The 21656-nt window shown below is 37.7% G+C and overlaps 1 protein-coding gene across 1 annotated transcript in view; it reads left to right on the top strand.

Annotated features, from left to right (window-relative positions):
- si:ch211-113g11.6 (uncharacterized protein LOC559008 homolog) overlaps nt 1-15956 on the top strand; it is a 46585-nt gene extending 30629 nt beyond the window's left edge. Inside the window, exons 11-14 of the mRNA XM_063487954.1 lie at nt 7638-7753; nt 9335-9507; nt 9948-10003; nt 11423-15956. Coding sequence (XP_063344024.1) covers nt 7638-7753; nt 9335-9507; nt 9948-10003; nt 11423-11769 — 692 coding nt within the window. The 3' untranslated portion in view covers nt 11770-15956. The remainder of the gene's footprint in view (nt 1-7637; nt 7754-9334; nt 9508-9947; nt 10004-11422) is intronic.
- Nucleotides 15957-21656: the final 5700 nt, after the last annotated feature.

Below are 21656 nucleotides of genomic sequence, written 5' to 3'. Positions count from 1 at the left end.
TGATGGAATAATCTTTTTAAAAAATGTATCCCACAGTCTTGGCTACATGTAGAGAAGAAACCGAGAGCCAGGGCTGCATTTCAGACCAAAGTCAAAGTCTTGGCCGAGGGCAGCTGCAGCCTGATCCCAATCTGATTGAAACAAAGCTAAGGTGGCGGGAAACTGATTCTTTGAAAGTTGCTGAGGCATCAGGCATAAAAGGAGAGATCAAATAACCCCTTCAGCAGAAAAACTGTCTCAACATAGCTGTGTGGAGAGTAAAACAGTAGACCCAGAATGCAGAATGCGGAGGAGTCAAGCAAAAGCTGTTTACTAAACCAAAAATTGTAACTTAATCTAAGACACAGAAGAACAAAATACTCAATCAATATGAAAATAGACACAAAATCAGACAGAGAAATGTAGGAAGCGAACTAAAACAAAACATGATAGAAAACTAACACTCAACGTGAAACGAAAACAAGGCAAAAGAAACTAATAAAGGCATGAGCACTAACACCTAAGAAGGAAACACACAAAGGCCAGAGCTTAAATGTGAAAACTGACACAAAGAAATTCTGTCGAATCCACTGTAAGATTCAATAGCACTGTTTTAAGACACTCTGGGACAGTTATCACTGTCACCTCACAGCAAGAAAGTTCACAGCTCAAACTAGGCTGCCAGCTGGGACCTTTCTGTGCAGAGTTCGATGTTCTCCCTGTGCCTTTCTGGGTTCTCTCTAGGTACTCCAGCTTCCTCCCATAATCCAGAGACATGCATGTAAGGTTAATTGGTGATTCTAAATTAGTTGAAGGTGTGAATGTGAGAATGAATGGTTGTCTCTTTCTCTCTCTGTGATTGACACTTCCACTTATCCAATTCAGGGTGGAAAAGAGGGCTGAAAACTATTCCAGCTCCAATAGGGCGAGAGGTAGGATACATCCTAAACAGGTTGCCAGTCTGTCACAGGGCTAACACAGAGAGATAGATCATTCCCAACCATTCACACTCATATTCACACCTATTGGGAATTTAGAATCACCAATTAATCCAAAAACACGTGGAGAGTTGGTGGTTTTGAACCTAGGACGTTCTTGCTGTGAGGCAACAACTACTGTTTCACCATGTTGCCCGAATTGCACAATTGATTCAGAAAAATGATTAATGAACACGGGTTTCACTCTCCAATCCCAGTGTTTTAAAGTATTCTCTCTGTACCTTTTCTGCTCATGTAAGCAGACAATAAAAGTTAGCAGTTTTGGATGAGTTTTAAATGAGGGAATTCAAAGATGTTAATGTTTAAGAAAGACTGTAGTTATGGTAAGGGAAGCTTATGATGGATATGATAGATTCCTATTTACCACCCCAAGAATCATTTAGTTCACAAAGAACTCTCTTTGTTTTATCCTGCCTAAAAACCGTAGAGGTTTATTCAATATGAAAAACATCCCTGAGATATTCTGATATCTATATAGACAGTGTTGGGAAGGTTACTTTTAAAATGTATTCCACTACAGATTACAGAATACATGCCCCAAAATGTATTTTGTAACATATTCCATTACGTTACTCAATGAGTGTAACGTATTCTGAATACTTTGGATTACTTAATATGTTATCAAGCTTTTTACAACTACATGAATGTACTATTGCTGTGTGATTTATTACTATTACTAAAGGTTACTCGCCATACCAATACCAACTAGATTTTTAAATCTTAATATAAAATGAGTAACAGTAGGGTGGACATTAGGTAAGGCTGCTCTTTTTCCAGTGATCTCATATAGAAAAGTATTCCGTGCGTATATAAAACAGGTCTGCGGCTCCGAACCATAGTAAAGGGACCTCTGGCTAATACGTCGGGTTCCGTGTCGGGCTCGTAGCTGAAAACTAGCTTTACTTTGTTGTCTGGGTCAACTTTGCTAGCGAGAGACAGAGAGAGGTGTTGAAAGGCTGCTCCAATGGAACTTACTGTTTCGGAGGAAAACACGAACACAGTGTACAGTCGAGGCTTAATAGTAGGGCTGGGTATCGTCACTGATTTCTAGAATCGATTCGTTTCCGATTCACAAGGTCCCGAATCGATTCGATCCACGATTTGATTCAATTAAATTCGATTTGAATCTGGGAAATTTTGACAGTTAGAAATATTATAATTCAGATCAGTACATTTACATATTTTTGTATCTATAAAAAGGAAGCTGACACACGCAAGACTTTATCAAAGGTGTACGCCTCACAGCAGACGCCTTTGTGTCAAAGTAGCTGAAGATAAAACACAGAAAAACATGAAGGTGGTTTTCCTGGCCTGGGATTTTATAAAAATATTCTGCAGTACATCAAAAACGAAAGACAACCATTAATCAACATATGAACGTTACCTCTGACGTTACAGCGGTTTTATTAGACACACGGCTAAGCGTTCTGCATTTTGCATAATTTTAAAAAATTTAAATTTGTTCAGTATTGAACGGCAGAAATTAGGTTTTCTTTTCGGAAGTATGAAAAAAAAAAAAAAAACAGCGGCCGACAGCGCTGTAAACAACAGTAGACTTGTGCGTAACAAGCAAGCGAATAATGCAGAAAACAGATTTTTAGACGGGAAACTGTTCATGAAGTATACAGAGAGAGAGCGAGAGAGAGAGAGAGAGGGAGAGACAGCTGTGCATGAAGTGTGATTTTATCGTGGGTGAAGCAAAACAGTAAAAGAGTGATTTCATGACGATGTTTACGTGAAGCGTAGTTTGGATCTTCTTTTGTTGCTGGTTCGGTCAATATTGTTTGGAGAGAGATCAAACTAACAGCTTTAGAATCAGCGCAAAAAGGGCGTGAACACAAAGCGCGGACCCGCCGAAACATCAGAATCAGCGAGCTGTCGGCTTTCAGCCCCGACCGTGTCCGTGCTGCTGTTGTGCCAGAAAGTGATTGCCGTCCGTGGGAGCGCGCGCAGCCGCTTAAAGCTGCAGCGCCCGTCGGGTGAGAAAGGCGACATCTCACTGATTCTGATCCGCGGGTCCGCGCTGTGTGTTTACGTCCTTGTGCAGAATCCGTGTACCTGCTCTCATTTACTGTCTTAGCTGTTTGGTGGTTGTTGAAATTTTGTGAGGTTTCACCTGAGATTCTGGCGTTTCGGGCAAAATAAATTTATATTAAAAAATCGATTCAGGATTTTAATGAATCGATTTCACGTTATCCAAGCTAGAATCGATTTTCATCGATGAATCGATTATTAAAACCCACCCCTACTTAATAGCTTACTTACAACTGGGCTCATCAGGCACTCTTTTTGGCTGCAGTGGTTATTTATTATTATTATTATTATTTACATGCTTCCAGCTAGGGCTGCCACGATTAGTCGACTAGTCACGATTACGTCGACTATCAAAATCGTCGACGACTAATTTAATAGTCGATGTGTCGTTTGAAGCTTTGTAAGATCCCAAAAGATGCAGGAATAAGTAGTAGGATTTAAGAGTGTAATAACGGACTGAAACAGAAGATGGCAGCACTGCATGTACAAGGATGCCAGCTACCGTTAAACCCCGAAGAAGAAAAAGCTATGTCCCAGAATTCATAGCGCGGCTCAGCGCAGCCCAACAATGGCGGCAGCTAGTTAGTTTTAATATTACTCTTATTATTCTTTCTGGGTCACAAAATAAACGTTTAACATATTTTCAGGTGAGAATGTAGCTGTGTAAACTTCAAATATCTGCTCAGTTTATCAAGACACCACATATTTTCAAAAGCGCCCCGACGTTTTCGGAGACGTCTGTTACCCACCAGCTCGATAGCTAGCCGGGGGAAAGGCTCACTAGAGCCGGTGAGAACACCGGACTCCCAGCAAATCGTTTTCAAACCCACCGCCGTCTTTCGCAGGTTAAACATGATATATAAGTCACTTAGATAACTTAAAAATGTTATTGTTTGGCTTTTTTCGGTATTTTATTTGTTCCTGAGTAAATCGGTTTGGCTGAGATTGAAGTTATAGTTTTTACACAGCTGAATAAACATCACGCAGACAGCTGATTAGCAGAAGTGTGAGGTGCTCGAGAATATACTCCGGTGTCCTGTTATATTTTAGATAGCAAGGAGCAGACGGCTGAGTTTATTTAACTTCACCGAAACAATCTGCAAATTTCATTTAAATTTAATAAACTATCATCTTGTCTTTATTTTTAGTTAGCACATACCTTAAACACTTAAAGCTGTAAGCTAATGATAGTTATATAAGAGCAGATGCATGCTGGTGCAATAAGCTGTACGTTGTACGTCCAATGGATGCATGATCTGATTAGTCGACTAATCGCAAAAATAATCGGTGACTAGTCGACTATCAGAATAATCGTTTGTGGCAGCCCTACTTCCAGCTCCCGTTGCTGGTGGGTGACAACTCTTACTTTTCCACTGTCCTTTTTCTCCCTCCCTTGCGCTCACAGACACATAACAGGTATGGCAGTCCATTCTCCCTGCAGCACGGACTACACTGCCCATGAGGCTATAGTCTTTAGGGCTATGCCTGTAACACTCTGCCTACTGCCTTCATATTAAATCATTTTTGTGAATATTTTTAAAAAAATATTTCTTCACGTCATTTTGCGGGGCGCAAATAGAGGTGACATAGGCACTGACACACAAGCATTAGAGCCTCTTAATGTGCGTTTTGTTTAGGTTTCCACCGGCGTGGAATTGCCAAAAATAGGGAGAGCATAGCCTAATATGTGAAACAGGAAAAGACCGCCATGTAATCCATTTATTTCAACAAAGTAACTGTATTCTGAATACCACCCTTTTAAACGATAACTGTAACGGAATACAGTTACTCAAATTTTGTATTTTAAATACGTAACGGCGGTACATGTATTCCGTTACTCCCCAACACTGTATAAAGACATATAGACTCAGTGTTATTCATGTATACAAAGGGGAGAGAAGGAAAAAAATACTTTTAAGTGCAATTGGCCCCTGAAGTTCAATAGCCCAAAGACTTCTGACTGTGAGTATCTTGTGTCAAGAATCCTGAGGCGTCACTTAGGAAAAAGCAACAAAGGAAAAATAGATTGCAACCTTTGAGAGGCAGTGGAAAAAGTGGAGCATTTAGCCTTTGTTACAGGGGACTACTTGAAATGGAGCAAAGATAAAGGACAGTAGTGAAAGATTTGTTTTTCTGCTTTACCTCAGTGACACAGTGAACACTACAAGATGCAGAACTGCCTGGACCATTTCAGTCATCGAGGTGATATAGCAGAAATCTCCCTTGAGGGATGGAAGAAATGTCAGAGCCATGCACTTGTTTCAAGATGACTTTATGTTATTTTCTATTAAGACAGTGGCACACGATGTAGGTAAGACACAGACCAATCGGCTATCTGACTAGAAAAACAATCTGGGGAAGTGAATGTACTGAATGTATAGTAACTTAGAGAGAAGAGAGTTAAATCTTGTTACCAAAAACAGGTCCATTTTAATTATCGTTATCATACCTGGAAAGCTTTTATATAATAGGTGCACATAACTGCAAAGTTTTAAAAGGGTACTGGGATAAGAATTTACAGTAAATGAGTATGATGTGTCAGCAAACCCCATCTGAAAAAGCTAAATACAACAAGAAAAAAACTGATTTACTCAGCAGATGCCACTGAGTTCAGCACTGTCACCCTTTTCCCCCTCAGAATATCTTGCGGCTGTCTTTGTGCTGATATACACTGTTTAGATAAAGGAGCTGAAAATAGCATTTGACAGGATTAAAGAACCACATGAGAATAAATTAGATAAAATGTGGAATGTTATCTTTGACAACAAGGGATAAAAGATTTGAAGTTTATGAAAAAGAGACGAGGCAGTTTGAGGACAAAAGAAGTCCAAGTGGCAGCAAGAACCTGCCTGTCTAATTATAAATGAGAAAGAGCCTCACAGAAGGAGCATTCAGGAAATGAGGATGTGAGAAAAAAAAAGGTATCACAGTAATCACATTTTCACAGTAGGGAGAAAAAAATTGAGAGAGGAAAAAAGATGCAACAAAAGAATAAAACAAGTTTGAACTGTTTTGTTTTCTGGCAGCAACAAAGGACCATCGAAGTGCATGTACTGCACTGAGGGTAGAATATTTAGATTTCAATTTTTATGAAACAGTTCGCAGTAAAAAGAACTAAAAACAAGGAAAATAAGCAGAAGAGATTATGAAAAACCTGAGAGCAATGCTGAACTTGGCTGTTTAGTAGTGTAACCTGATTGTACAAATCAAAGTGGCTCAAAGCTAGAATAGTGACTTGTCAGTTTTCAAACTCAAGCTGAATGCAAAGTAACATTTTTAACCAACATAAAATAGCAAAGTTGAAGAATGGTGTACTAAATCCTCCAAATAGGGCTTACTTCCTTCTCTCTAAGTGACAGTTGGATCAAGTATTTACATGGACGATGTGCTGTGAACATGACTTTGCTCATTTGTGCAGCAATACAAATCCCCTTTCCATGTTGAAAACACAAATACAGACAATCCAAAAGAGAGAGCAGCTAACAGTTAGTAGCAAAGATACAGTTAATGAAATACAAAAAACACATTCAGTGCATTTTCACTCGAGCTCTGTGATATTGTATGCAGCAGTAATGAGAAAAACAGACGTGTAGTAGAAGTAAATTTACTAAGTTGTTTTGCAGCAAATTCGGTGGCTCATAGTAATAGAACAATAATAAATCGAGGCTTGCAGAAGCATTTTCACACTAAAAGCTCAAATTTGAAAGTTACTTAAAAGTATGACTTCTTGTCTCATTCTTGAACTCATTAAACTTGCAGTAATTATTATTATATATTGGAGGATTAATCTTCCAACAGCCACTGGCTGTTTTTAATCCATGTTCTTTTTGATGTTGGAATACTATCTGGCATGAGGATTGCTGAGTGGTAGTTTGATAGAGGATGAGATATGCATGATGAGATGCGTAAGAATAAAGTTGAAATAATGCAAGTCTTCAAACAAAATGTTGACACGGGGCCCTTTTAAGACCTTATTGATGCCAAATGGCATTGTGTTCTACTGATGCATGTTGATGTAATTTGTTTAATTAATAAGGACAGACCATTTGGAACACTTGGAACCTGGTTTGTGCAAACCCAGGGCAATAAATTGAGATTTACCATAAGTCTGTGTTATGGCCAAAATGTTTCAGCTCAGTTTGCAAGAAATATACTTTTAATGCGAAACTGCAACCTTTGCTTTTGAACATTTAGTATCCAGAGGGGATACTAAATGTTCTTAGTTACTGAAAGCTGTGACATTTTTATCAAGAACAAAACAAAGTGCCTAAGTTATGAAACCGATCCAAAATTCATCCAGAATCCAAACCTCTGGGTTGATTTCCCCTGCTGCCCATAGAACTCAGACATTTAAGGTTACATCACCATTGGTAACATGACTTCCTGTATTATGTTATTGTTCCAGGTAATCATTTTGCACAGTTCAACTAAAGAAAAGCTATTTTTGAGCTGAAATTCTTATCTGCCATTTTGCATTTGGACTGCCTATCTGTCATAAAACCTCAACAGAAGCATAACAGGGGCTGCAACTCAGTTTTAGCAAATAAATTGAAAAAAAAATACCATAAAGAATGTGTGGCTTTTTCATATGTAATCGTTTCCTCTTTTCTCCTTTGTCTTACACAGAACAAGGCAAAATTCTCAAAGTTCTTCATACCAGTGAGGATGTCTTCATCATATCTCAATACTCTCTGTTTCACAATGAGGGCCCTGTTCTAAACATGGCTATTGATCCCCTAAAGGTATGAGTAATTATGTTGATTTGTGTGGTAGAGTGTGATTTTAGCTACATTTGTCATTATAAATATGCATTAGGGCTTGGACTATGCTAGGAAGAGCCACAGCCTGTGAAACATTCAAAGAAAATTAATTGTACTAGAGCTGGTTATCCTTGCCACAGCGCACAAGCTACTTCATTAGGTACACCTCCCTAGTAGTAATTTAGCAATTACATGATTTACAGTCCCCAGTATGTTAAGATGGATCTAGTTTCTCTTTGAAATTGCATTTAAGGTTTTTTTTTGTTTGTTTGTTTTTTTCAGAGAATCATGGTAAATGTGAATACTTTTCAGATTTTCAGCACCTTTGCAGATTTGTCAGCTGCAAAGGTGCTGTACTGAATTGAGATCTGGTGACTTTGGAGTCCATTTGAATACAGTGAACTCATGGTCATGTTAAATAAACTACTTTTTTAGCTTTTTTAAATTGTGCATTATCTTTCTGGATATGGCCATCGGACGATGGGTACGCTATGGTCATACAGGGATGAACATAGTCAGCAACAATAAACATGTAGCCTGTGGCATTCAAACAATGCAGTTACTTAGTACTAAGGTACTCAAAGTGTGCAAAGGAAACATACAACACACCATTAAACCCCAACCAGCAGGGACCATTTTTACAAGCCAGGATGGAAACATGCTTTCATAAAGTTTATGCCAAATTATGAGCCTATGTTTTAAATGTTGCAGAAGAAATTGAGACTCGTCAGACTGGGTAATTTTTTTCCAATCTTCTATTGACCAATTCTGGCGAGTCCATGTGAAATGTACCCTCAGTTTTCTATTCTTAGCTGGCAGGAGTGGCACCATTGTGATTGGCTAATTAGATATTTGAATTAAGAATCTGTTGAATAGATGTATCTAATGAAGTGGTCAATGAGTGTATTACATTGAGAGTTTTGGGATATTATATTATTATATCAGCTTTGTGCAGCTGGTCTATCTCACAATCTTTTTTTTTATTATTATTATATTATATATATATATTGTAGCTTGAACAATATATATAATACAACACATGTTGAACAAATTAATCATCCTTTTCTCCAAGATGATTAAAGACGCACTGGAATACATTTATATATATGTGCCACCTCATCAGCTATGCAGTGCAGAAAACTTCTAGAGATAGCAAGGACATCTTCCCACCATCAGCATTTTTATTTCCATGGGGGATTTTTTTTGGTGGATATTATGCAACAAGAGCTATAATAATAACAATGAGGAATAGTTCATTTAAAATTGTTCCCTGAATAAGTTTCCCACATGTCAATTGCCTTTGTTTTCCATTTTCTAAGTATAATTAATCTACAAATACATCCTCTATTTGCTTTCTTATTGTAATTTGATATAATTGTGGCTGAAATTGTTAATATGAAATAGTCATTTGTCCTTAGTTTGTCCCATGAAATTATGTTAATTTGGGTATTAGTTTCACTGTCAATCAAGATGACTACTTGCAGTGGTTTAAGTATAAAGATGGCTCTGTCTGCTATTTATGGCTTTAATATTGATGCTACTATATTGCATCATCCTCCAAAGGGACACCTGTATGTTGCTACAGCGATGGAGGTCCAGCGACTGCCTCTGGCTGACTGCGGTCGCTATGGTGACACCTGCAGAGAGTGCATCCTTTCCCGGGATCCATACTGTGGCTGGGACAAGTCCAGGAGGAAGTGCATCGCCATCCCACCCGCGTACAATTCCTCAACTGGGTATGATTAGATGTGATGTTACTGCTCCAGAGCTATCGTCTGTTTTTATTTGAGCAGACAACAAGCTTTCATTAGTAATCCTAACAACACAGCATCAATTCCAGCAGAAAAAACATATTCCATATTTTTTGATTGAAAATGGCTGAAAATACAAAGTAGCTTCAGTTTCTGGGGGGGGGGGAAGATGACATGCTACTGCTACTTTCACTGTTTGACATGATTAATAAGTTTTCACTTGGTTTAATACATGTTGTTTATTTTCAGTTAGAAAAAAAATTAAAAGTTAATTGTATAGAGTTTTAAGCCTTTAACTCCTTTGTCCTTCCTCTGCCACATTTTGGAGTCATTTGTCTGCATGTTTTAATTTTTAACAATGCAGTGGCTCATAAGCCATTTGTGGCACTAATAAGAAATTTGTCCTCTGTCTTATTTTCCAACAGGGGAATCATTCAGAATTTGGACCATTCAAACTCCTCAGTTTGCGGGGAAGCTGCTGGTGAGCCCTTATCAACTTTCTCCCACTTTCTCTCCATCTTAATTAAACCAAAATAGGAACCTTTCTGAGCAGCTACAGTAAAAAAGATGATTATCATATAATTGAGCAGATTCCAAAAACCCAGAGGGAGAGATTTTTTTTAACATATTATAGCTTGCCCTGTTTCAGAGTTCAAATCCAGTTATGACCTCATAAAATGATTGAAGTTTGTAGTCTCTCAAGAGAAAGCGATCTACTCAAGTGATCTGACCTTAGCATTGCATTTATTCCAAGTTGTGCCACTGGTGTCAAACGACCTTCCTATAAATACAGTAAGAGGTTGATCTATTTTCTTGAAAAACAGTATACAAAGATTATGAGAAGCAAACGCCTTTAAACTCATATCAGGATTAATCCAAGAAACAGCAGTAACGCAAAGCAGTGCGAAATCTCATAGCACGCTACTGCCTGCCAGGCTTTCTCGCCTCAAAGGGCATGCTGTTTACAGTGATAATATTCAAAATGCAGAGCTAGTTTCTGGTCTTAAGACAAAGCAGCCTTGCTTCCTTCATCTTTATAACTAGGTTGAAAAATCAGATGAGGGGGTTTGTTATCATTTTCAGTGACTTCTTGGACAGTTGGTTACATTATAATTGTTTTAACTGTGAATTGTGTAGTGGAAAACAGTAAGAAATATTGAATATGGAATTATACAAGTCAACAAGAAAAAATGAGAAAATAGTGAAAATTGAAATCTGATAACCACCAGAGGCTGGATGACGTTATGTGAGTAATGTGAGTTCTATATTTGGTATTTTCCAGTACTTAGTGGTTTTGAATATGATGTGTATTTCAAGATCTTTTAGTTTTTTTACTTCTGTTGAACCAGTCACATTTTATTCTGCTTACTGTAACCGAGTAAGCATCTAAAAGTCTCAAGAAACTTAATCATCCAAACTTAATCACAACTTTCTCTTGCAAAGTTATTATTAGATGAACTCACCAGAGGCCTCAGCCCCAAAATGATCTGTGGGTCCATTTTGAATACTTGAAGAGACAGGAAATAATATAGAATTTGCCTTGGGCTCCTAAATTATAATAATATTGTGCTGTGTAAATGTTCCCAATCAAATTTGCACTTGATTTTAAATAATTATAAACAAACAGGAGGCATGATGAATATGCAGACTTCAGATTTTTGGGTGCCTGAACATTTGACAGTTGTCAGATTTGTTTTACTGTTGTTGCTTTTTTATTCTCCCTCAGCAACAATTTATAAAACAATGCTAAAGGTTCAGAGCTGGAAATATGAAAGATGAAAAAGCGTTACGTGGGTTCGGTTATCAGGTGTCCACAGAGAGATCTTCTCTCAGCATTTACAGCTGTAATGTTAAATTGTGAATTTCAGGTATAAAATTCCTTATTTCTCTTTCTTGACAGCTCTGAAGCTGCGTCGAACTTCCCCTAGAGAAGTATTCGTGCAGTCTAACACATCAGTCTTTCTCCCTTGCCCTGTGCACTCCTTCCATGCCACTTATCGCTGGGAAAAGGACAACTGCATTAAGAACTATCCCTGCATTTTTTCTGGAGACTTCTGTGTCCTGGGGCCAGTTGTTGACACACCCCTAAAGGAAGGTGTCTTTCGCTGCATGGCCACCGAAGACGGATTCAAGGTGGAGGTCATTTCCTTCAGGCTGGTAAACGATGGGAGGCTTCTGGCTGCCTCCCTTGCCTTCACCTTGGGGCCATCACTCCTGCTCGCCATGGCTACCCTGTGGCTTCATTAACTGCAGCTAAAACTAATGCTAACTCCTCATCCTTACTGGCTCCCAATGACAGGAAAGACAAGGAGCCATTGCTCAGAGATGAGGTTCGCAGAGCATTAAAGTGCACAGTTGCGTTGTACAGCGGCAATTTGCCTTTTTCTATTTCGGTTTTTAGAGAGGGTCCAGAAAATATCAGTGAATAAGGGGTTTATTCTATATTTTTTAGAATAAAACAAAATAGCCGCAGCTTTAGCTGTCTTAATCAGATCAAAAATAGAAGACGGATACAATGCCATTTAAAATAAAGTGATTAGGAGTTAGTGTCCATGAACTCACATGTTTTGCAAGTTTAAACGTAATTCAACCATAAAGTGCTTTGCGAACCTTTCCTCTCTGACAAAAAAAGATAAACATATCTTATAAGTTTGGCAAAAAACACCAATACCAGGCCACTTCTTTCTACCATTTATCTACTTATTTTGAAATTGATTGATTGTGCTTATTTGTGAATGTGTAAACCTTTAATACTGCTCTTGCATCTAATCATTCATCTTGTTATACTTGTAATGAGCTATACATTGGTATAGCTCATTAGTACTTAGAAAAATGTCTGGTATTGAGATTTTAAAAGCCTTAACACTTCTGGGACATAAACTCCTAAGCACAATTTTGCAGTTGAGGCAGAATACTGCAGACTCAGTTGGACTTGGCGCTATAATTAGTGCAGCTGAGTCTAACAGCATTGCTGGGAGGAAGTGTCAGCTTTTTGACAGGAAGTAGGCGGGTGAGCATGAGCTCACCCTCGAACATCACTGTGTCTCTGCACCTCCTCTTCTGACAAAGCAGTTCTTGCATCTTTTTAGAAGATTTTATCAGACATTATTACACCTTGTTCACAGCTTTGTCCATTTTTTGGTTTGTTTTCTTTTGATGCCCTAAACATCAGAATGTGAGAAGTATCACAACATTGTTTATAGCATACAAGGGTTACTTTGTGAGAACTGCGAAGCAAACTGCAATTTACAAGCTTTTAATCGAAAAATCTTAAATATAAGTATTCAGTAAAGACATTAATCTCTGCAAAGCTGCATAAATAACTAAAAGCTGTGTGAAAGTTGTGTTAACAATCATCATTGAGCTGGTTTTCGGTATGCTGTCTGGAGGTCATTAGTCTCCTGTGTCCATTAGGTTTTTGGGAACAGAGCTATTTCTTCTAAAATCAAGCTAATGTGCTGCAAATTAAATACAACATCTTCCAGCCTGGCAATGTGTAAAGATGTGAACAAGGTGTTACAGTATTGCAACTTTAAGAATAACATACTTACATTATCATAGGGGCAGATGAAGCTAAAAGGAAAGCATAACAGAGTTGCATTCAGTTGTTTTTCAGCAGAAATAAAGGCTTGTACTTAGATGTGAGATATATGTTTTATATTTTATTGTTCTGCAAATGCTGATTTCTACCATTGCTGCCTACATATGTGATGATTTGTCTTGATGGTTTGGGTTTTTATGCCATAGTTAGAATGTGAAATGTGACCATTGATTGCTTTACCTCTTTCCAGGGGACATCAGAGCAAACAGACAAGACAACTGTTATTTTTCCACACTTGTATGCTGTGAAACAAAAGGCTTGACATATTCCAAAAATATTCTTTACTAATGTACAGCAGCAACCACTACCAGGGGTGAGAACAATGGGCTTAGGACAAAACGTCTCACTTGAAATGCACCTTGTGCATCTTCTTTTCATTTTTTATGATAACATGGGGGGGGGGGGGAATTATAAGGAAAACAAATTAAAGCCAAATGCAAAAGGAATGATTTGTCAATGTAGCTGCAGTTGAGCAGTACTGAAGTGCCAAAAACTATGCCCAACCTTATGAATACTGATCAGCTGACTAAAGAAGTAGACTTGTGTGGTAATGAATTATGCAGTGGATTAGCATGTCCTCCAGAGCTTTGAGAATTATCATTCACTAATGGTACATAAATCTAGCCATGCCGAGCTTTCCACAGTGGCAGAAATGTCATTAATAGCTAATTAGACAATAGAGCTGGCTTGTCATGTCCTGTATTAAAGAACTTATTTTATACCATGAGGGATAGGGCCAGCAGACATGTTCCCAAATGTGAAAATTGTGAGACAGACTTACATTTCTCACTTTTCTTGGTTGTGTGTTGCTGCTCAGGGATCTGCTTATTTTATGCCTTGCACTGATGCAGCCTATTGACTGTGCTAAAAAAGGAAGAAAAAAATTTTGAAAAAAAGCAAAGCTGTGTTGAGCCTCATCCGCCTGGCACTTACCGCTTCCTCTTATGCTTATTTGTGAAGTCCCTTGCTCCATACCATGCATAATGTTTCCTGTCAGACAAACCCTGAGCACATGTACAACATCGGTCTTCCTCTCAGCCAAACAACAAACACAGATATACTGCAGGTCTAACATGCATATTAGTTGTCTTTGTGTCTCTGTGTCGCCACCAGGGTGGGAATATAACACCAGCCACCAGCCTGGTAAACCCTTAGTAGAGGCTGTTAACAACCTTTATCTTGCCAGAGAATTTTGGCATCAAACTAACTCGGCATACAAAGATGTGTTAAAATAATTTCCTCGATAACCTTCTCTATATTTCGACTAATAAGTACTGTATGGGTTGATGTAATTTCATCCAGATAGTTGTTTTGCAGGACACTTTAAGAAGAATTGCCTATTCTGTCCAGTTCTAACAAGCCAAATGATCCTGATATCTTAAGCTTCATCACTGTGCCCCTTGTCCATACAATCTACATACTGAAAGCAACAGATAAAGAAAAGCATTAGTCATTTGTTCTGATGCTTAAGAATCAGTTTATATTCTCACATTGACCTTACCTCTTATGGATAATTGCTGTCCTTTACAAGTAGCATAGACGGACGTAGCATGACATTGCTACTAGAGCATGGCATATGGTGCATGTCACTGTGAGAGTGAAGAAGTGGTTAATTTTAAGATGAATGTGAAGATCTAAGGTGGCAGATATCATTTTCAGAGGAAGTTATGAATGAAACGTGTCAAATTAAACTTCTGAAAAATTGTTATGAGAATGAAAATTGTTTCATCTTCTTAGTGAAGACTGGTTTATGTGTAAGTGCTAGCTCTTTTACTGTTAAAAAACTACTTTGTTAAATTTCTTCTTCTTTTATTCGTATTGTTGTAGTCAGATGCAAACCTTGTATACAAGCTTTTGATCCTGCAGTGATATTTTTCCTCTTAGTTTGCTAGGTAAATTGTAACAACAGTTTTTAAACGAGCATAATAACTCAAAAATAAATACAGTACTGCAGTAGATGCATTCACAATAGTTACTTACCTAACCAATGACTTCTTCTGATAGACTGGTGACTACAATTGTGACTACATAGGAATTCAGTATATTTAATCATTGCATCTGAGAATAGGATAAAAAGAAAAAAGTCTGAGATTGTAGATGTTGACCACACTTTTATGTTCAAGTCTGAGAGATTGTTAAGTCTCTCATTCTCAGTCTTTAGTTTTTCTAGAGTATACTACACTGCTCACAACTTTGCTTTAGTATGGATTTGGGACACAGGGTTCACTTACTTAGCAGGAGTGATTACCTTGTTACACTGTGTTAAATATGGTTAGTGATTTGTTGTTCAATGGAGCTGATTCCCCCTCTTCAGGCTTCTTTTATTCAAATATCCACAGTGAAGGTAGTACAGCATTTAAACCCAAATAGCATCTTGAGACGACATCTGCAGTTTATTTTAGGTCTTGCTTTAATATGGACACTCATACAAATGCTGAAATTAGGTTATTTCACACTCATAACTGTCATTGGAGCCAGTTTGATAAAGGCTAATCTCCTTCAAATCAAGCACTTGATTTGCGTCAGGAAACCATTTTTGGTTAGCTCATGCTGTTTGCTGTAAATGAGCGAGGCGGGTCGCTGTTTTGTCTGCTCTGGGGTTTTGAGTACACTGTACTGTACATGATGTGTGCCCATGATTCTGTGTCTTAATATATCTAATTTTAAAAGTAACATGCCAAACTCTATTATATAAAAAAGAGATTTATATTGGTGCCATGCCAGTCTACATAACGTCATCTCATAACATGTATTTTTAAATAAATGATATCTATAGTACAATAGATATTCATGTAACAAATCCATATTTGACATGTGTTTCCCTGAACATGTGTGGTGAACATTAATAAAATATAAGTATAAATAAATGATGTATTGTTTTTATTCGAAAGCAACAAGTATAAATATAAATAATTGATGTAGGAAGCATAATAATTATTTTTACATATATTTTATACATTTCTTTTAAAAAGATCTCAATTGTTTCATGCCACCGTTACTATTTATTTGATAGATTTTTGCATTTTGTTCAAGTTCATTCAAAATCTAATTGTTGTTTACACCACATTTTACAAATTTCCACACACAGTTCACAAAAGGTTGGCACTCATTTGGATTTGCCTGTCAAGACAAGCAGGTTTTGTCATCTGTTGCCCAATATTTGGCATATTGACAAGAGTATTACAAAGGCTTTACAGCCCTAAAGGATTCATAAAACCAGTCTATAGTATTTATTTCCTTGTTTGTTTTTTGTTTGCATGCCGTTTAACTTTATTAGGTTGCTTCCATGTTGCTTCAAAGCATTCAGCTAAAATCCTTAAATCAACAAAACAATAATCTGCAGGTCAAACCTGACTTTGGCAGTAATCAGTAATGAAACAGGTCAGCTCTGCTGCAAAAACCTCAAGTGCTTCATTGTTTGTGTGGGCTGGTATTTAGGTGAGTCAGGAAGTAAAGTATTTGACGGAAAAGAGCACAGAGGCTTTGTTTTGATTTCTCATAACCTCATTTTCTCATCACAGTGGGCCATTATGTAAAAAAACAATGAACACTGAGGTGATGTTGCACTGCATTAACACCTTGGCATGTGCATGATAGGCACACATAAATAATGACTTTTCATTGTTAATTTTCAAGACCTCTGAATCTGATTTATGAAAAATAAATGTACATGTAATTATATATAACTTTTACATTACTATACAGCTTTCAGCTCCATATTTGAACTACTACAAATATTAGAGGGGAAAGGGGATGAAAAAATAAATGTCTAGTGCCTTCGGGTTTCTCACTGAAGGCCACCGATGAATTGTCTCCAACGCTGCATTCTCTAATAGACTGCAATCATTAAAGAACAGTAAGTCTAACTAACGCTGTACATAAAGGCAAAAATTAAGGTTTTTATAAGCAGTAAACTCCCTCCTATGGCCAAAACTAAATATAAAACAAAAATTAGGTCAGTAGAGAAGCTGAGAGCTTTTCATTACAAACAAATCCAGATTACTTTTGGAATGTGCATCATCACAGACTTCAAACCATTAAAGTCACAAAAGGCTCAGGAAAACCTGTGACTAAGCACAGACTCAGTGAGCTGAACAGGCAGACAGTACTACAGTTGTTAGTGTATGATGAGAGCAAAACCGGGGCTGAATCAGAGTCTCACTGAATCATCTGGAAAATGTCTGCAATCAGATGAGTCATACCATAAAACAGAAGGTATTACAATGAAAGCAAATGAGTCAGCATACAGCAGTGACCTTGTAAAAGGAGAGGAAGCACAGTAAATGAACAAAGCTAGTAAAAAAGCATAATAAATAGCATCTACTGGAAATACCTTTAAAGTAGCTTTAATACCAAACACAATACTGTCAAACCAGCTGTGCCACATAAAGTCACACCTGCAGCAGAATGGCTCAAGAAGGACTCATCATCAATCAGCTGATCAATCAGCTCATTATTGTAATCCAGAGAGAAATAATGTTGGATGGACTGCAATAAAATTGTGTACAGACATTTATCTTCCATGGAGGAATTATGCTGTTGACTTTGCTTATCTAACTTTCCACTGTGGCATTCCCTTTGTGAATCTCAGCAATTACTGGATGGATTGCCATCAAATTTAGTAGGAATTCCCTGGTGAATTCTTTGTAATAATGCCTATGCCTATGCTGGAGTAAAGCTTTGCAGAACCCCCTTTGACCTGAAGTTATTTTTCTTGCTTAGCTATGTGAAATAATAAAAGATAATGGGCCTAAGTGTGCAGTAAAATGAGCATATGTCTCCTCAACCGAAGACCCTTTAAGGCAGCCTTAAGGGCACACCTTTGATTTTAGCAATAATTTGGCCCATGCTTCGATCTTCTTTTTAAAATGAATATAAACCACTTGAGATCTTCCACAGCTAAAAGGGGACTTTTTTTTCCCACCAGTCAATTATTTTTTCAACTTTCCACTTGAGAACAAAGAGACACTATCATCAAGAATCTTGAATATGAATTGCTGTCTTATTCCAGAAACTCGCTATGCAAATTTTTCTCCATCGCCAAACTATTTTTTAACTGAAACAAGGAAAACCAATAGTCATTAATAGCCACAAATAGCCATTAAATAAAACATAAGTCTGCCATGGTCTGAAGTCCTTCTGAGGTCCACCTTTTTCTCCCTTTTCCTTCTCTATTCTTCCTGTTCTTTACATTGATTTTTAGTAAGCAGGTTCTTACCACCTTCCTAGATCCCTGGGAGGTGTGGCTGCATACCAGTCTCAGCAAGGTTTCTGACAGGTGCACCTGCTCCCCAGCTCACTAGTTTGCAGTGTATTTAAGGATTTGTCATAGCATCCATTTTTCACCACTGCTGCCATGTTTGTGGTAAAAATCTTCCATGCTTAGTGATTGAGTTAGCACTTGTTTTAGTATTACTCATTGTGTTAGTCAGTCGGTCTCTGCCCAGCCATCTCTTACCATCTCTGGATCGTTTACCACTGGAAAAGAAAATAACTCTCCCTGGAATTACAACCCCACTCTTCCTCCTCTCTATTGCCAGCCTGCTCATTTGCTCACTCCTCACTGTTCCTTCTCCACTCCCTGGATTCCTCCTTCATTCCTTCATTTATCTGTGATATAGAACCTCTAAACTTGTTCCAACATTGTGTCAGCTTTGGGGTCCACCAGTACATTCATTCAAGTTAGTCAGTTACATCCATTTTTCTGTTGTTATACAAGGAGTGTCTGTTTACACAAACATATTTGTAGAAACCAACCACATGTCAATCTCAGTGATTGTAACTGAAAAAAAACCCCACAGAATAGACTTTTACTGCAGAAATACTCATACTCTGGTTTTTCTTTTGTTTTTTCAAATAAAAGTGTTTGAACTGAACTAGTAATCACAGATTTTGATCCAGTGAGTTTCGGCATTTCTCCACCACTTGCCTCATACTAACCTTCTGTTATTTAAGTAAACAGTACAATTTTGTTTTGAAATGGCTCTGGAAAAGGTGAGCTACATGTGAAGAAATGCACTCGGCTTACAGCTAGTTTGTCTTTTCAATTAATTGTTGTGAACTACAGTTCAACTCAAAGTAAATGTATTAAGGCTGTAAATATGTTTGATTTGTGGTTGACATAATAGACTTAGTAGTTTTAAAAAAACACTGCTGTTTAATGCTGTCAGCTATTAGGTTACCATTGCATTGAAGGTCCCAATGGGCACAATGGCCTCCATCATTTATAAATGAAAGAAGTTTAGAACCACCAGGACTCTTCCTAGAGCTGGTCGCCTGGCTGATCTGAGCAACTGGGGCAGAAGGGCCTCAGTAAATGACTGAGAACCCAATTGTTACTCCAGCTCCAGCAGTGCTCTGGAGAACATTGCAGAAGGACAACCATTTCAAACGTATTGGAGCACTCCAGCAATAAGGCCTGTATGGTAGAGTGGTGAGATAGAAGCCACTCCTCAGTAAAAGGCACACTGCAGCCCCAAAAGACATTTGAGGGCCTCTCAGACCATAAGAAACAAAAATATCTGGTTTGATTGTGGTAGGACTTGACCTTCGCGGCTAAAGAAGTGCAGGAGATAGATGCTGTCCAGCGTAGCAAGTGATTTATTCACCATTTTGTGACCAAACCATATTTACAAAAATAAATTAAAAACTCAGCTCCATAATTAACTCAGTTCAAATAAACATAACTGAACTTAGATCAACGGAAACTAAGGTCAAAATGCACACAGCTACACTGACCTGGTCCTTCTTTTTCCAAACACCCACGTTCATCTGCTTAAATAGTCCATTCAACCCTGGACTATTCCATTTGGTAGGTAAGATGAACATTATCATACTCAAACCCATACTACTGCTACCCTTTACTAGCAATAAAACTCTGCAGTGTATAGTCAATACATATTTCACCAATAAATCTATTTCTGTATAAACACACTCTAAAATCAACTTTATTAAATTACAAAGATTCTCCCCCTTCTACACCTGGTCTCTTCCTCTGACCTCAGATTAACCAGGAAGCTATAAATACACGACGTAAAACTACATTTCCTTCTTTTGTTCCTGGAACACGGGTAGGTAAGGTAAGTTTAAACAAGAAAAATTAACAGTCGAAATAAATAACATGTTAACTTAACAGACTTGTCAGAATTGATTTAAATCAAGATGTTACATAGTCTGTAAAAGTGCAAAACATAAACAAACCCAGGATAGTAGATGTTTGCCTATTGCAGACTACATATGAAATATGGTTAAATCAAAACAGAATGTTAACTAAGACTATGGACAAATGGTGTTCTCAACCACTTTGTCACACTGATTAAACAAAAATTGGCCTAGCCCATCATGTCTGGAGGAAACCAGGCTCATCACCTGGCCAATGCCATCAGTACAGTGAAGCATGGCAGTGGAACAATCATGCTGTGGGGATGTTTTACAGCAGCAGATGGATGCAAGAATGTACAGAGACATCCCAGATGATAACTTGCTCCAGAGTTCTCTGAACCTAATAATAAAGGAGTGGATTCAGGACCGCTCTGTGAATGTCCTTGAATGGTCCAGCCAGAGCCAAGACTTGAACCCAACTGAACATCTCTAGAGAGATCTGAAAATGGCTGTGCACCAACACTGTCCATCCAGCCTGATGGAACTTGAGAGGTTCTACAAAGAAGAATGGAAGAAAGCGCCCAAGAATAGGTGTGCCAAGCTTGTGGCATCATACTCAAAAAGACTGGAGGCGTTAACTGCTGCCAAAGGTGCTTCAACAAAGTAGTGGCAGTGAATATTTATGTTCATTTTATTTGTGTATATATATATTTTTTTAAAATAAATTCTTAAGAATTTTAAGCAACTTTTTTTCACTATCACTATGGGGTATTGTGTGTAGAATTTTGAGGTGAAAAAAATCATTCATTCCATTCTGGAACAAGGCTTTAGCATGATGTGGAACAAGTGATGTGCTGTGAATACTTTCTGGATGCTCTGTAATATCCTATATTTCTCAGTTTGTTGCAGTGTTGCTGTATTTAGAGGCAAAACCTCACTCATAGGTTTATAGGGATGTAAACCCACAGAGGAAATGACATAATAACTAATAAAATATACAAATGAATAAGACAACCAAACTGTGAAAATGGCCGAGGGCAGAGATGAACTGACATTCCTCCACCCAACAGATTATCTTCATGGGCCTGTCTAATTACACAGGCAGTTTTTGGCAGAGGTGTTCACTGAAACTTGGAACAGCGTGGACATTTTCATTATTTTGCCAAGTTTTCTCAGTAAGATAATCAAATATGAAACTGAACTGCTTCTTCTTTTTTCAGCAGTTGTTATTTTTAACTTTTTTGTTTTCGCTATCAAAATAGTCTTAGCAAATACTCAACCTTTATTTTTAAGTGTGAGTTTTATTTGGTTAGATTTTAAAAAAAAACAACAACAACAACAATATCTCAAGGTTTTAACAAAATAAAATCAAATGTATGTGCATGACCAGAGTAATGGCTATGATGAAACTGATATTTCCCAACAGTTCTGG

Source organism: Pelmatolapia mariae, linkage group LG10_11 (assembly GCF_036321145.2).
Source record: "Pelmatolapia mariae isolate MD_Pm_ZW linkage group LG10_11, Pm_UMD_F_2, whole genome shotgun sequence".
Lineage (NCBI taxonomy): Eukaryota > Metazoa > Chordata > Actinopteri > Cichliformes > Cichlidae > Pelmatolapia > Pelmatolapia mariae.
This window is presented reverse-complemented; position numbering and strand designations above follow the sequence as displayed.